Source organism: Ascaphus truei, chromosome 9 (assembly GCF_040206685.1).
Source record: "Ascaphus truei isolate aAscTru1 chromosome 9, aAscTru1.hap1, whole genome shotgun sequence".
NCBI lineage: Eukaryota > Metazoa > Chordata > Amphibia > Anura > Ascaphidae > Ascaphus > Ascaphus truei.
The window spans coordinates 52,857,445-52,873,552 of NC_134491.1; the positions used below are offsets into that span (position 1 = coordinate 52,857,445).

Sequence of the window (16,108 nt, forward strand, 5' to 3'; positions counted from 1 at the left end):
CTCCCCCTTCCCTTCCTCCCTTCACACCCCCTTCATCTCCTGTCACCACCCCCCCTCTTCGCCTCCTGTCACCCCTCCCTCCCTTCACCTCCTGTCACCCCCCCCCCTCCCTTCACCTCCCGGCAACCCCCTCCACCTCCCGTCACCCCCCCTTCACCTCCCCTCACCCCTCCTTCACCTCCCCTCACCCCCCCTTCACCTCCCCTCCGCCCCCCCTTCACCTCCCCTCCGCCCCCCCTTCACCATCCCCCACCACCCCCCCCTCACCACCCATCCTCACCTCCCCTCCGACCTCCCCTCCGCCCCCCTTCACCTCCCCTCCCCACCACCCCTCCGACCTCACCTCCCCTCCTTCAACGCCTTTCGTCCGCCCTCCCGCCTCTGCCTTTCGCCCACCCGCACTTCTGCCTTTCACCCGCCCACCGCTCACACCCCTGCGCCACACAGCCGCTGCACGCACTCAACAGACACCCGCCACTCGACACACACCCGCCGCCTCTCACCCACCCCACACACTCGACACACACCTGCCGCCTCCTGCCCCTACGCAACAATATCACTGACCAGCTGTCACCCGCACTCGCCACACACCCGCCGCCTCACACCCTAGCAGGACCCCGACCCACAGCCAGCACTCACTACCCATGCGCCACCCGTACTGAACACCCACCCGCCGCCTCACACCCGCTCACACCCTAGCAGGACACACGCCTCACATTTTCACATCACTTATGTCACCAAAATATACATTGTACTGCGGTGTGTTTACAATAAACCATTTTTATACAACATCGTATTACATTTTCTTCCATCTTTCTTTTCAACATTATTATCCAACCTTTACAACAAATACTCACCTATTGTTCCACCATTTATAAATAATACTACCTATTACGCATTTACATCCCGGGCAACGCCGGGTCTCTCAGCTAGTATATATATATATATATATATGTGTGTGTGTGTGTGTGTGTATTCAAGCGCTTAGGATAGAGGGAGCAGAAAAGGCAGAACAGCACACATTGCCATAATGTGGGATTTTTCAACTAATCCTTCGCTGCTTCACATCTGCAGGGCATTACTAGCATACCTGCTGCTGTGTTGATGTATCCTTAATGGATACATATGTATATATATATATTTAACTTTAACTAAATCAAATATACAGTACTTCAATTTAAAAAAAATGTATGTATATTACATAATAACCCAGATTAAATGACAATAGTTTGCATATATAGTAGGAAAATAGTACGGGAAGGAAGAATAGTGTTAACGACTTGCATAATCACCCTAGTATAAATCCCTTTCGTCCGCTTTGTGAGAGAATAGCTGGTAATATCCGATGTGACCATCACCAGCAGGAGAAGGGAGCTTGGCTTTGATATCAGATAAAAGCTGTTGTGGAACCACAATTAACTGCTGCTTTGCTGCTGTAATGCAGACCGATGCCAGTCCTTTTGCGTTTTAGCATCATGAAGTAGAGCTCATTTCTGTGAACATACCGCGGTATACCAGCGCTCTACCTGTACGGCCTGTAAAATCACATCAGTTTCCTATGTCATATACTGAAAAAGGCTTGTGGGCTTGTGCACAGATCTGTCTGTCCCATAATTAGGGCTGCCTGGTGTCCAGTACTGAACTGGACAGCCCGGTACAAAAAATGAGATAATACACATGTATGTGTGCGGGGGGACAGGGACATGTAAGTGTGCGGGGGGACGGGGACATGTAAGTGTGCGGGGAGACGGGATCATGTATGCGCGGGGGGGGGACATGTATGTGCGGGGGGACGTGTATGTGCGCGGGGGGGACATGTATGTGTGCGGGGGACGGGGACATGTAAGTGTGCGGGGGGGCGGGGACATGTATGTGCGCAGGGCGGGGGACATGTATGTGTGCGGGGGGGACATGTATGTTTGCGGGGGGGACGGGGACATGTATGTGTGCGGGGGGGACATGTATGTGTGCGGGGGGGGACATGTATGTATGCGGGGGGACATGTATGTGTGCGGGGGGAGACATATATGCGTGCGTGGAGGGACATGTATGTGTGCGTGGGGGGACATGTATGTGTGCGGGGGGACATGTATTTGTGCGGGGGGGGGGACATGTATGTGTGCGGGGGACGGGGACATGTATGTGTGCGGGGGGGACATGTATGTGTGCGGGGGGGGACATGTATGTGTGCGGGGGGGCATGTATGTGTGCAGGGGGACGGGGACATGTATATGTGCGGGGGGCGTGTGTGTGTGTGTGCGTGGGGGGGACATGTATGTGTGCGGGGGGGGACATGTATGTGTGCGGGGGGGGGACATGTATGTGTGCGGCGGGGGCGTGTGTGTGAGTGTGGGGGGACATGTATGTGTGCGGGGGGGCATTTATGTGTGGGCGGGGGGGGCGTGTGTGTGTGTGTGTGTATGTGTGTGGGGTGGGACATGTATGTGTGTGTGGGGGGACATGTATGTGTGCGGGGGGTGTCTGTGTGTGGGGGGGACATGTATGTGTGCGGGGGGGACATGTATGTGTGCGGGGGGGGGGTGTGTGTGTGAGTGTGGTGGGACATGTATGTGTGCGGGGGGGCATGTATGTGTGGGCGGGGGGGGCGTGTGTGTGTATGTGTGTGGTGGGGGGAGGACATGTATGTGTGTGTGGGGGGACATGTATGTGTGTGCGGGGGGGGACACATGTATGTTGGTATTATGTCTCCGGACTTAGGGCCTCATGCAGAGAGCAGCGATGGAATTAATTGGAGAAAGAAAAAAATAGTACCTTTTTTGGCGTGTTTTAGTCTCCATATGCAGAAAGGGCATAAAACTGCATTTAAAATCCTGTCTGCATATGGAGAGTTTCAACCGGCGATATGAGCGCTGTTGAAACTTGTGGAAAAAAATCGCGGTTTTTTTCCTCCCCCACCGGCCGCCGAGCTCCAGCTTCTTGCTGGCGAAGCAAAATGTTGAAAATCGCGCCAAAACCACTAGATGGCGTTCGCGCCTCTCTGAATACGGCCGTTTTCAACACTGGAGAGATTTAGGTTCTCTCCAGCCGCGCGGCGAAATTTGTAAATAAAAAAAAAAAAATGGCGCTTCTTTCAAAACTCTCCATTATCTGCCTTTCTAAAGGCAGATTTCGGCAAAACATGCCGCTTTCCCTGTTAGCGCTGCTCTCTGCATGAGGCCCTTAGTAACCGATCTTCCCCAGAGAAGGGACAGAGCAGAGCTGCTGCTGCTAGGGGGCTGGGCAGCTTCCTCCATCCTGATTGGCTGCATTACACAGCAGCAGCCAATCAGGGTGGAGGTGGCAGGAGCCTGGGGGTGGGGCCAAAGAGGAAAAGCATTGAGCAGAGAGGTGTGTCCAGTGTCCTGCCTGTGCCCTGTGTGTATTTGTTCTGTTGTGTTTGTGTATTTGTTGTGTGTGTGTATTTGTTCTGTTGTGTTTGTGTATTTGTTCTGTTGTGTTTGTGTATTTGTGTGTGTGTGTATTTGTTCTGTTGTGTGTGTGTATTTGTTCTGTTGTGTGTGCGTGTATTTGTTCTGTTGTGTGCGCGTGTATTTGTTCTGTTGTGTGTGTGTGTGTGTGTGTGTGTGTGTGTGGGAGAAGATGAAGGGAGGGCGAGGATGAGAATGAAGGGAGGGGGTGAGAGGATGAGGGGAGGGAGAATGAGGAGGGGTGCAACAATCTTGGAATTTGTGGAAGGAGCATTAAAACAGCAGTTCAAGCAATATCCTACATGTGTTTTTTTTTAAATAACTCAGTTCTGTACTATTAGAAAATACTCGTTTAATTGTTTTTGTTTTGTTTTAATGCTACATGTTTTAAAGTCATGTTAGTGTTTCTAATGTAGGAAGCATTTCCAAAGTGACAGCCCCCTTCCCCTTCTGATAGGCTCTGGCTCTTGAGCTCCGCCCTCTCTCTAGCAGTGCACCAATTGTATCTAGTAACTGCCCAGTCACATAATATTGCTGGACTACATTGCCCACAATGCTGTGCAAGAACGGAATTAAATAACCTGAGCAAGCGATCGATTACAGGAGACCAGATTGATCTGCAGCTTAGCTAACCACTTATCAGTGTGCAGATTGTATTGATGCACTTATTGAATGGAAAAAAAATATATATAATTTTTTCCCCATCGGCAGCTTGAACTGCAGCTTTAAGATTAGTATTGCTCGCCATGTACAGTATGATTGCAGGTCAGTCATTTATAAATGATCCGACCATTACGTCATATGCACCAATTTGCATCAATTTCATATTCTATTTCTTTTAAAAAATCCTCAGAAGGGCGCTCCCTCCCAAGACACCTCCTAGATTTTTTACGAAATAGAATATAAATTGGTGCAAATTGGTGAATACTTGGGGTGAAATTTTGAAAAAATGACGTAACAGTCAGGTCATTTATATATAAAATTCTTCCCCACCAATGATTCTGGCGCACGTCGCACCTTTCATCATTGTGTCCAGTATTTTTGGACACGCCACCTGGCAACCCCTAGCCTTGAGTCACATTTGATGATATTTTAGAACAGATGAAGGAGAATTGGAGCACTACTGAAACAAAAAAACTACCAGAGAGTGGGTCCCAAAATGAAAACCGTTTTAATGGATCAATGCATAGGTACAAAAACGAGCCCAAAGGCCCTCACCAACGCGTTTCGAGCTACACGCTCTTTCTCAAGGTGTGATCTGTGTTGAGCACCATACAGCCTTTGTTTTTTTTGTTGATGATATTTTAGGTAAGTATTTGCATCCTGGGAACACAGTTTTCTTTAGCACACACTTTGTCCAGCAATCACATGGATATGACTAGAGCAGGGGAGCACAAACATTTAGTGCTGCGCCGCCCTGTCTCTCTCCCTCCGGCTCTCGCGCCCCAACCCCCGCCTACCTTCATCCGCATCAGATGATGCTGCAGGGTCATGTGATGTCACATCACATTACCCGCGGCTTCATTTGAAGCGTCATGTCACATGGTGCCGCGGAGTCAGACGACGCTGCGTTGCCATGGCAACATGTCACAGAGCGTCTGAATCCCAGTAAGTAAATAGTTACAGAGGCTTCACGCGATCTCCCGGCATTTAATTTAAAGACCTCTGCAACTGTCCGCGCCCCCCCAGCAAAATCGCCCGCCCCCCCCTGGGGGTCGCGCCTCCCACTTTGCGCACCACTGCACTAGAGCACAGTAACCTCATTTTAGGAATAACTCAAATGCTTCAATGGAAGCGTTTTTCCCCCCACCCCCCCCTAAAGGGTAATGTTTCCAGGATATCCCAGCTTCAGCACAGGTGGCTCAATCAGTCCCTGCCTCTGATTGAGCCACCTGTGCTGAAGCTAGGATATCCTGAAAACCTGACCTGTTGGAGGGGCTTGAGGACTGGAGTCGAGCCCCCCTGCAGTAATATATTCAATGTATCTGATCTCTTATTGAGTGAAATGTATCAGATTCCCTGGTGCAAAAAACAAACCAGCATCCAGTGTGTAACCTCTTCTTGCCCGGCTCCCAAGGTGTAAGGCTGCACTTACAGTGCCTGCGACAGCGCTCCAAAACAATGGACTCCGTCGCGAGCGCTTACAGTAAGCGCGACGGGCGACTGAAAATTTGGTTTTTCAGAGACTGTCGCCACATGTGACTCTCTCTGAACCAATCGATGACCCCGTCGCTAGCGACGTCGCTGAAAGTTAAATTATAACTTTCGCGGGTGGCGTCAACGTCACTATAAGCGCAGCCTTACTATGAGGTAGCGTAGGTGTGGTGACACAGACTTCACCTTTTCAGGGTGCTGGCATTTGGCTGGCTGGTAGCGTAGGCTCTCGGGGAGGTAAGAAATGGGCGCCATAAACTTTGTTATACAACAGGACAGGTTTATTGACAGGACAGACTTTCATACGTACAGCTTTCTTCCCTGGAGCCCAGACCACTCCACAGGGGAGGTACACACGGCTTATGTCACTTTATCTCACCCACGGTCAAGATGAACATGCATTTCCATGACTTTAATGGACTGGTGTCATTCACAGACACGTTCCTAGACTCCGCTTACGGGTGTAGTTCCATCAGGGTTCCCAGCTACCCTTCCTCCTTACAATGTCCCAGCACTCCTCACTCAGTAACCTGGTGTGCCTATCCTTCAAGGATTGGCGTTAGACAACCTTGTTGGTGGCAGTTCTGGAGAGCCCAGGTTTGGGGATCCCTTACTGTGAACCTCTCACGCACATACTCCCCTACACTTAGTGGACAGTCATGGCACCTACATCAGATATTAATTGGCCCTGTCCGGCTGGGGACACTTTCCCCAACTGTGAAAACAATAAAAGGTGGCCACACATCTTCACAGTTACACACTTACTAGACTAGGACTACATACAGACAGTTGAGACCCCCTCCTGTTTCTCCTGGAGTCTGCCTGGTGCTATTGGGACATCCCTGGGGTTTAGGGACCAACTACCCCTACACACCCGTATTTATACTACATAGTGACCTCATAGGTCACTATAGTTACAGGGGAGTGGCCGAGCTACTCACCACATCACCCCATCCCATGTGACAGGGTTAGCTCTTTCTAGAAGAGGGGCGGGGCTTAATCTTCAGTTAGCCAAGTTGCAACAATATTTGAAAGGTCATTTACTTTGCAACAACCCACCAGACATTAACCCCTTGTATAACTAGTAACCCAGAAGGGAGTTACAAGTGCATCACAGAAAGCACCAACTGACCCCATACTACTGCTGACATCATTTGGCCCTATATATCTTAATACATTGACATCATTCTATTAGACACATGACTGTCTTTGGCCCAAATTCACAGGTGCCAGGATTCAGCACACTTTTACCCCCATTTCATTTGAATGGGAGATGAGGCGTTCTGGAGTTAGCACCATTCTGTGAATTTAGGCCCGTCATGCTGTCTTGCAACACTGTTTTAACTCTGCAGCTTCATTTGTGATAGATAGCCAAGAAATCCTTACCCGCGTAGAGAGAAACTAGGAAAACAGCAATGTAAAAACCATCACCACTTAAAAGAAAAAAAGAAAAAGGTCTTTCCACTGTAAACAAAGATTGTTCTTCCTTTTTAGGTCGCGCTTATAGTGCCGGCTACGGCGACACGACCGCGTGACATCATCTGTCGCCGTTGGAATAGCGATTTCTGCTTATAGTGGAGGAGACAAGAGAGGGTGATCGGGTTGCGTGGTGGAGGCGTGGCTGTGAGTGGTTCGCCCTCATTGGCTGAACCGCTCACGTGCCGCTGACGTCACGCGGGCGATGGCCAGAAAAATCAAATTCCATTGACTTCAGCGATTTCTGTTGTGCCGTTGCGGTCGCACGCGCTATAGGCGCACGCGACGGATATCAAGTTTTGGCGCGCCGTCGCCGGGACTATAAGCGCGGCCTTAAAGAAGCAATCCAAGCGGCCCTTGTTTTAATTCATTTTTAACATGGGATTGAAGCAGGGGGTCTCCGGAGATGAACCCCATTCATTTCAGCTCAGGGGAATCCGGCTGGAACAAGGCTGACCCTGGTGGCCATTGCATAATACAAGGAACTGGTGAACAGGGCAGTGCAACACTGCGTGGAAGTTACTGTATGCACCGCGTTTGCTGGTGGTTGTCAGAACATCTGTAAGCGATGCGGTTCATTTTGTTGCAGTATAATAAAACAAAAAAGTACAGTATCTGTCTTTGGAGTATGATGCATGCCAAATCTGTGAGCACTACTGCAGTATGAAAGAAGCTGCCAGCACCAGTGTCTGTTTCTAAATACTGCACACAGTGTTTGCTAACTCTGCAGTGTACAAGTAGCTAGCGCATCTTCCCTGGCTTCATATTAAAACTAGGGCAGTCTAACCCCAGCAGAATTCAAATGTTAATTAAAGCCAAAGACCTACCTGCTTTTAGTAAATGCTCTTTACAAAGAAAATACAAGTCTGGTATAAATGTCACAATTACAGACATGAAAATACTGTACATTCGTTTCTGATTTATGTTCTGCAGTGCGTAGATGAAATTCATCAATAAAACCCCAGCAGGTGCTTATGTGATGCAAGATTCACGGGGGTCAGATTTGTATTTATTTTTCCAAACCCTGCAATTGTTAAAACTTTTTTAATTTGTTAAACTTTTACATGGAAACAATTCAATGCCAAATGTAAGCCTGTATCTTCAGTTGATATTTTGGCCCCAGCGAAGGTCGTTTTGTCCCTTTAAATAAATGGTGTCGTTTGTGGGACTTCAAATAATGCAGACTAAAGAAAGATGAGACTTTAGTAAGTGCTTATAGGTGCCACGTAATTATTTAAATGTACTATTTAGTCTGTTAATGTGGAAGTTACGTATTTTAATCAATAAGCAATTATCATCCGTTTTCATTTACGTCATCTCATCGCCACATGGTAACTCAACTTAATCTCTTTTCAGGAACCAATGAAGAAAGCAGCAGGCAAAATTCTGTAGTAATCTGCCATTTATACTGTTGAGTACCAATTCAATACTGCAAAGCAGGGGTGGGCAACTCCAGTCCTCAAGGGCCATCAACTGGTCAGGTTTTCAGGATATCCCACAGATGGCTCAATCAGTGGCTCAGTTGAAGACTCGGGAATATCCTGAAAACCTGACCTGTTGGTGGCCCTTGACGACTGGAGTTGGCTACCCCTGATTTATACTATGTCTAATTCTATCAATATAGCATCTACGGTAGCCATGTGATATTGTTGTTAAGTCATTTTGTGGATTTTCTGTAGAGGTTTCCAGTACTTTGTTTTTGCATGGGGAACACATGACCGCTTTACAAAGTAATATATTATTCTGCATATAAAGCAAAATAACAATGAAGAACGTTAATAGATTTCCCTATTGAAAAACACCCTTTAAAAAAATATTCCAGTTATTGTTTGGCTTCAAAACTTATTGGCATTGAATATTGTTCATAATTGGCCATATAAATCCCATTTCGTTTTTGTTAGCTAGAAATGTACACAAACGTCATTATGAACAGAAAATTGGTACACATTTAAAATATCTTGGAAAATGAACTCATAACTCCATGTCCGTTGTTTGTTTGTTTTATACCATAATTGGCAAGTTCCTCAAGATAACACCACTGGCTTTTAAACCCTACAACAAGAGAGAATTAATCAGAAAATGATATCCTTTGAGCACCGTCTGTGCCAAGTTATATGAGGCAATTCTATTATAAACTGGACACAGATGGATTCTGTTCATGAGCTTAGTTATGCAATTTAATAGTAGTAAGTAACTACCCCACAGTAGATGAGCAGCAAGTGTAACCCATCGCAAGCATGAATCATTGAAAAGAATTCTAGAGAAATCCATCGAAATACCGTTATAAAAATGTCTCAGATCACTAATGCAAGATCCATTTGTTTTCCCAACAGCCCACCTATCTAACACATGGGTAAATGTTCCTATATTCTGTGGAATGTATAATACATGAAAGTAATACAATAGATTTTTTTATATATAGTCTGTTTACCGGCAAATCCCTCAGTAACTCCTCTTTTGCATTAAAAAAGTGTGCTCCAAAAAAACAGCTTTTAACATCCATGCAGAGAAGCGGACTCGTCAAGAATTCTTTCAAACAAACTATTTTCTTTAAAAAAAAAAACATCTAACTGATTTGGAATAAAAAATATCATTCCAGGAACAAAATGTTCTTTGCCACATTTAAATGTCTTATTCAAATTCTCCATTAGATTACTTTTTATTTAGAAGCAGTGGCTTATTGCAGCTGTCGCGAGTCCATGTAAACGTACATAGTATTTGTGAATAATGCGCTTCCTGTTACAATGAAGCACATCCCTATACAATGTTCCACTTGTACCACAATATTGATTGTAAAGCGTGTGGCAGCCATAAATGTTAATGTTGAAATCTAGACACTGGCCAACAGACCACAGGGCAGCTGACAAACAAGAGTCCTCACCCCATAGAGAAATAATGTAGGTCATGGGAGGCCTCAAGGGCCAGTGTTTTAGGATATCCCTGCATCAGCACAGGTGTCTCAATCAGTGGCTCAGTCATTGAGCCACCTGTGCTGAAGCATGGATATCCTGAAAACCTGGCCTGTTGGTGGCCCTTGAGGACTGGAGTTGGCCTCCCCTGCAATAGGTGGTCAACCAATAAGAAATTGCTTCTATTAGTCATTTTTCTTTTTGGGCAGTTATTTTCAACCTCTCAAGAACCACTGGACCCTTTACAATGCTTGGCTTGTCCATGCAACCCCTGAGAGTACAGTGTGTCTCTCAGGGGATCCCTGGTAACTTTTCACTGCGGGGTTCCACAGAACAAAGCTTGAAAAACACTTCTACTGGAGTAATAGCTGCAAAGTGTTCAATGGCTTCATTTCTCACCAAGCAAAACCTGTGTTTGTCCATTAGATAAGTATTCTCTGTTCCATTTGGCTATTATGAAAAGGTATGAATTGCAAACCTCTCGTGGAGTTTAAATGATTTATTGCATTGTTAAGGTCCTTGATTTTTTTTTTATTGTTTGTAAACTAGAACAGTTTCTCACAAAGCTTGGGACAAGCGGTATGAACAAAAATGTAATTTAAGGAGGCTTGTGTATTATAAAGAAGTTTTACCAGGGACAGGATAATAGAGTACTGTAGTACAGTATAAAGGAGATAAAATGTAACAATTTAAAACCAATCAATATGTTAAAAATAAATGACGACTTGTAACAGTCACTTGGGAAACGGTGTAAAGGACAATTCCATTAGCTGTTATTACAAATATTTCTTTAAATAAAACTTTAGTAAATAATATAAATATATATTTTTTAAAGATTGTAAGAAAAAAAAAGTTCTTCTCATTCTACAGATAAAGATGCGAAAAAAATATTTTCCAGTCTCAAAATTACTGGGTGGTCTTTTATAACAACGTGTAACAAGGATTCTCCCAAGGCAGAAAGATTCGTCATCACAAATATTTGGGGAGACTACATTGAGTATTAGGCGTTGGGTGCCTCAACTATACAAGCGTGTGGGGTGAACTACATTCTTATACTCATTGTGTATTGACCCAAGTGCCTCATTTAACTTCTAGTTTGCGGCTGGGCAGCACAGATGACGTTTCTTATTCACACGTTTAGATTTCTCACTCCAAAGTGCGAGCCTTTACATTTCAGTTTTAAAGTGCTTTGAAACTGAAAGGAGCTGTATACAGTAAATCTTAACCCATTGTGGAGGGTTTTTTCCACAGAAACCCTGCTCACAGTGTGTGTGACCTGTATACTGGTTTCCTATAGCTCTGCAAGTTGAGCTGAGCACACTTTAGGAGGGTGTGAATTACTGCTGAATAGCCTTCTATAAGAGCATTTGTGATGACCTCTGGTGGCGAGTGATAAAGGCAAGATGGTCCAATGAAATTTAACAGTATTAATGAAGTTAGGCTTGCTCAGATTTTCTGCAATCACTTTGAAGCAACACAATTTTACTGCAACTCCAATATAGAAACCATCACCGAATTTATTAGAGGTTAAACATGAGCTCTCTCTGTGTCACCTATAAAACACTGCTGCCATGTCAAAGAAAACAGATTGATATTTACATAATGAATATCCAGAAGATTCACTTAACTTCTGCAGTGAATGTGAGGAAATATGGTGAAGTGTCAGTTTAAGATGTAGGATCAGGAAAAACAAGTACAGGAAAGTTAAATCAGAGCAATTATTAGTGTGTCCATGTCCTAGGCAAGTTTGTGTGTCATTGTCACAAAATACATCACAATTGCTCACATCCAAGCTACATAAACACGCTTTGCACAGACTTCCTGTGGGAAGAAAAGGCTAAAATGGGTAATCTCTAAGTGACGATACAATCTGATACCGTGATCCACAAGTACAGTAATAGCATGAATAGCAAGCTTTTTTATATGTGATCTTTATTCTATGTATCTCTGATTTTACAAAGCACCACTAATGATCAGATATTCAGGATACCTTTAATCTTCCAACTGAGCAGGAAAACTAAAATAGCAATAATATGCATCTTTAAAAATAAAAAAAGTAAAACTCTGGGTATCCATAATTAAATTGTCACTTTCATCCACATTATTAACAATCGAGAGCAAAAACAAAACAAAAAAACAGGAATTCAAGTTTCAAGATTCTTTATTTCTTGTTTCTCTAATCCCAAATAGTAAAATGATATACTGATAATATTTGAAATAAAGCCATAAGCATCCAATATTTAGATTTAGGGATGGTTTTCTGGGTTTATTTTTTGGTGAAATCAGCATTTGTTTTTCCGGTGCCTTCATTTTATTTAAAAAAATAATAATCTGTATTTATCAGTGTTAACTGAACAGAATTGACAGACATTTAAAGTCTGTTAATCTGTGTACTTTTTTTTATTTTATTTTTTTTACTTTCCATACTTCTTTTGTATCTTATATATGTGGCTGGGTTTCTACAAGGGGTCTAACTCAATAAGAAATGTTTAATTTCTGCTTTTTATCAGTTTTAACTGGAAGTGCAAAAATGGAAGTGGTGTTTTTTTGGTGAAAACGATGAGAAAAAAAACTTGCAATCCCTATGTATAATACTGTATATGGATCACATGATGCACTGTATTGTTAAGATGCAGCATTAAGGCAGACGCAGAACATTAATATCCCCCCAAAAACTAAATGTATGTCATTTGGCTTAGATTAAAAAAGTAGAATCTGAATTTTCTTAAATTGACCCATTCTCTACCATCAAAACCATATAACGCAAAGAGTGTTACTAAATTAGATTAATGTATCTGTATGAACAACTAATAAACTTGAAGAAACCCAGCAAGGGGTGAGTTGTAGCACTGATGGGAGCAGCAAGAAATAATTTGCTGGGACAAAATGTGTCACAAGTGGCTTATAAAAGAGAAACACATATATATATATTAATCTCTTCGCTGCCAGAGGAGCCAGGGACGCATTTTACAGAAATGTGTTCCTACATCCTTTGCTAGCCAAAAGAGTTAAAATAATGAAGCAGCATCACAGGCTCGCAACGATATGTCTCTGAGTTGTATGATCTTGTGTTGACTCAGCTTTATGTCTTTTAGGCACATACAGACATCAAGCTCAGCAAATAAATGCGCCTTGCTCAGGAACCATCCCATTTACTGTACTCGATCAATATGCCCTATAGTGGAGTTTAATGCAGTTACTGCCCTGGGTTATTTGCGGTCATCCTGCCTGGATCTTCTCTGGGAAACCAAACTTTGCGCAATACCAGGGCTGCCTGCCCCTCCTTATTCAACATCCCACATCTGCCCATCACAGGTATCAAACAGCAGAGGAATCCACCCCCCCCCCCCACACACACCCCCTAACACTGCCCATTAGCGCCTCCACTCCCAGGAGGTGCATGCAGGGCTGTGACAGGGGTTAAGTCACTACTTTGACACCCAACTTGCAGAGGAAGTTACCCTACAACTTGTCACTGTTGGGGGGGACTGGAGTTGAGCTATCACAGTAGGTACAATGAGATATAACTCTTACCACATAAAAGCCTGTCCTGTTGGGGGGACTGGAGTTGAGCTATCACAGTAGGTACAATGAGATATAACTCTTACCACTTAAAAGCCTGTCCTGTTGGGGGGACTGGAGTTGAGCTATCACAGTAGGTACAATGAGATATAACTCTTACCACTTAAAAGCCTGTCCTGTTGGGGGGACTGGAGTTGAGTTATCACAGTAGGTACAATGAGATATAACTCTTACCACTTAAAAGCCTGTCCTGTTGGGGGGACTGACGTTGAGCTATCACAGTAGGTACAATGAGATATAACTCTTACCACTTAAAAGCCTGTCCTGTTGGGGGGACTGGAGTTGAGTTATCACAGTAGGTACAATGAGATATAACTCTTACCACTTAAAAGCCTGTCCTGTTGGGGGGACTGACGTTGAGCTATCACAGTAGGTACAATGAGATATAACTCTTACCACTTGACCGCCGGACGATGTTCTCCAGGAACGTGTTCTGCGGCGCCACCAGCCCCCGTTTGCCCCCCGGCATGATCCTGCGCTTGGGAAGCTCCTGGGCTGGGACGCGGTGCTGTTCCTGGCGCTGGTTCTGACCGAGTCCGGGTGAATGGGCTTGGGAGGGATGGAGCAGTTCATGGTAACGCTCCTCTGGCTGCGGGTGCTGCGGAGAGTGTGGCGGCGCTGCACACAGGGCTGGGAGACTGCAGGCTCCGGAGACAGTGCGCCTGCGTAATGTGGCTGCCGGCCAGCACCATGCTCAGTGTCCCAGGCAAGCTGCACCTGTACCCTGCTCCCCTGCTGCACCTGTACCCTGCTCCCCTGCTGCACCTGTACCCTGCTCCCCTGCTGCACCTGTACCCTGCTCCCCTGCTGCACCTGTACCCTGCTCCCCTGCTGCACCTGTACCCTGCTCCCCTGCTGCACCTGTACCCTGCTCCCCTGCTGCACCTGTACCCTGCTCCCCTGCTGCACCTGTACCCTGCTCCCCTGCTGCACCTGTACCCTGCTCCCCTGCTGCACCTGTACCCTGCTCCCCTGCTGCACCTGTACCCTGCTCTGTACCCTGCTGCACCTGTACCCTGCTCCCCTGCTGCACCTGTACCCTGCTCCCCTGCTGCACCTGTACCCTGCTCCCCTGCTGCACCTGTACCCTGCTCTGTACCCTGCTGCACCTGTACCCTGCTCCCCTGCTGCACCTGTACCCTGCTCCCCTGCTGCACCTGTACCCTGCTCCCCTGCTGCACCTGTACCCTGCTCCCCTGCTGCACCTGTACCCTGCTCCCCTGCTGCACCTGTACCCTGCTCCCCTGCTGCACCTGTACCCTGCTCTGTACCCTGCTGCACCTGTACCCTGCTCCCCTGCTGCACCTGTACCCTGCTCCCCTGCTGCACCTGTACCCTGCTCCCCTGCTGCACCTGTACCCTGCTCCCCTGCTGCACCTGTACCCTGCTCCCCTGCTGCACCCGTACCCTGCTCTGTACCCTGCTCCCCTGCTGCACCCGTACCCTGCTCTGTACCCTGCTCCTGCTGCACCTGTACCCTGCTCCCCTGCTGCTGCTCCCTGCTCCTGCTGCACCTGTACCCTGCTCCCCTGGTGCACCTGTGCCCTGCTGCTGCACCTGTGCCCTGCTGCTGCTGCACCTGTACCCTGCTCCCCTGCTGCTGCACCCCGCGCACTGCCTTCCCTTCTCCCCCCAGCTCCAACTACCTGCGCGTCCTCCTCCTGCACACCTTTATTCCGCACGCATCCTCTCTCTCCTCTGGGTATCCTCCTCTCCTTTCTTCCCTAGCACCCACTCTTCCCTAGCACTCACTCTTCCCGAGCACCCACTCTTCCCTAGCACCCACTCTTCCCTAGCACTCACTCTTCCCTAGCACCCAGTCTTCCCTAGCACCCACTCTTCCCTAGCACCCACTCTTCCCTAGCACCCACTCTTCGTTTGTTGCTCACTTTTTTTTCCAGGGTCCTCTTCAGCTGTCTCTCTCTCTTCCTCTGCACTCCTCGTGGGTCTTCTTGTCCTTCCCTACTCAGCCACACTCCTGCTTTCTCTCTCCATGTGCAGCACTTGCCCTTGTTATCTTGCTTCCACTCCCTCTGCACCCTTGTATTCCTCTACCAGGCGACCTCCTTATTCCGCTCTCCTTCTTTGCTGCATTGTTCTGCTCCACCTTCCCTATCACTTTCTATAGACACTTACAGTAGACACTAGTCCTCAGTATTCCCCTTTGCTTTACTGATGTGTCCTCCTCCTTTGCAGTGTGCTCCCACTCTAGCCAATAGCACCCCTCCCATGTTTAACACACCTCTCCCTTTGCATGATCTCCCTTAATCTCCACCCACTCCCTCTGTCCTCCAGTCCTATACATTCAGATTTTTTTCCCTATTTCTCTACCATGTTGCCTGCCTCTTATTTCCACGCATCCCCCTTACTCCTCTCATTAGCCAGGGCATCACAAGCAGCTACAGTATATACTGTACCTGGGCAAACTTCATCCAGTTCACCAGGGTCAGAACTGTGGCTGTGAAGGGTCATCTAAATAGAATTTGTAAGTGGAGGAGCTGTGTATCATGTAACCCTATAGTGTAAAACCAATAAAAAATAAATAACACCAAACGAATA

The 16,108-nt window shown here is 46.4% G+C and overlaps 1 protein-coding gene and 1 long non-coding RNA gene across 5 annotated transcripts in view; both read right to left on the bottom strand.

The window, feature by feature from the left end:
- Positions 1-14,315, bottom strand: part of KCNH5 (potassium voltage-gated channel subfamily H member 5) — a 196,296-nt gene extending 181,981 nt beyond the window's left edge. For all 4 annotated transcript variants that reach the window (XM_075614860.1, XM_075614859.1, XM_075614858.1 and 1 more), the window contains exon 1: positions 13,946-14,315. In XM_075614860.1, coding sequence (XP_075470975.1) covers positions 13,946-14,018 — 73 coding nt within the window. In that variant the 5' untranslated portion in view covers positions 14,019-14,315. The remainder of the gene's footprint in view (positions 1-13,945) is intronic.
- A 453-nt stretch (positions 14,316-14,768) lies between these two features.
- Positions 14,769-15,751, bottom strand: LOC142502287 (uncharacterized). Its single transcript, XR_012803717.1, has 3 exons — positions 15,021-15,751; positions 14,951-14,962; positions 14,769-14,830 (listed from the first exon to the last, which is right to left on the bottom strand). It is a non-coding gene; the product is annotated as an uncharacterized LOC142502287 (long non-coding RNA).
- Positions 15,752-16,108: the final 357 nt, after the last annotated feature.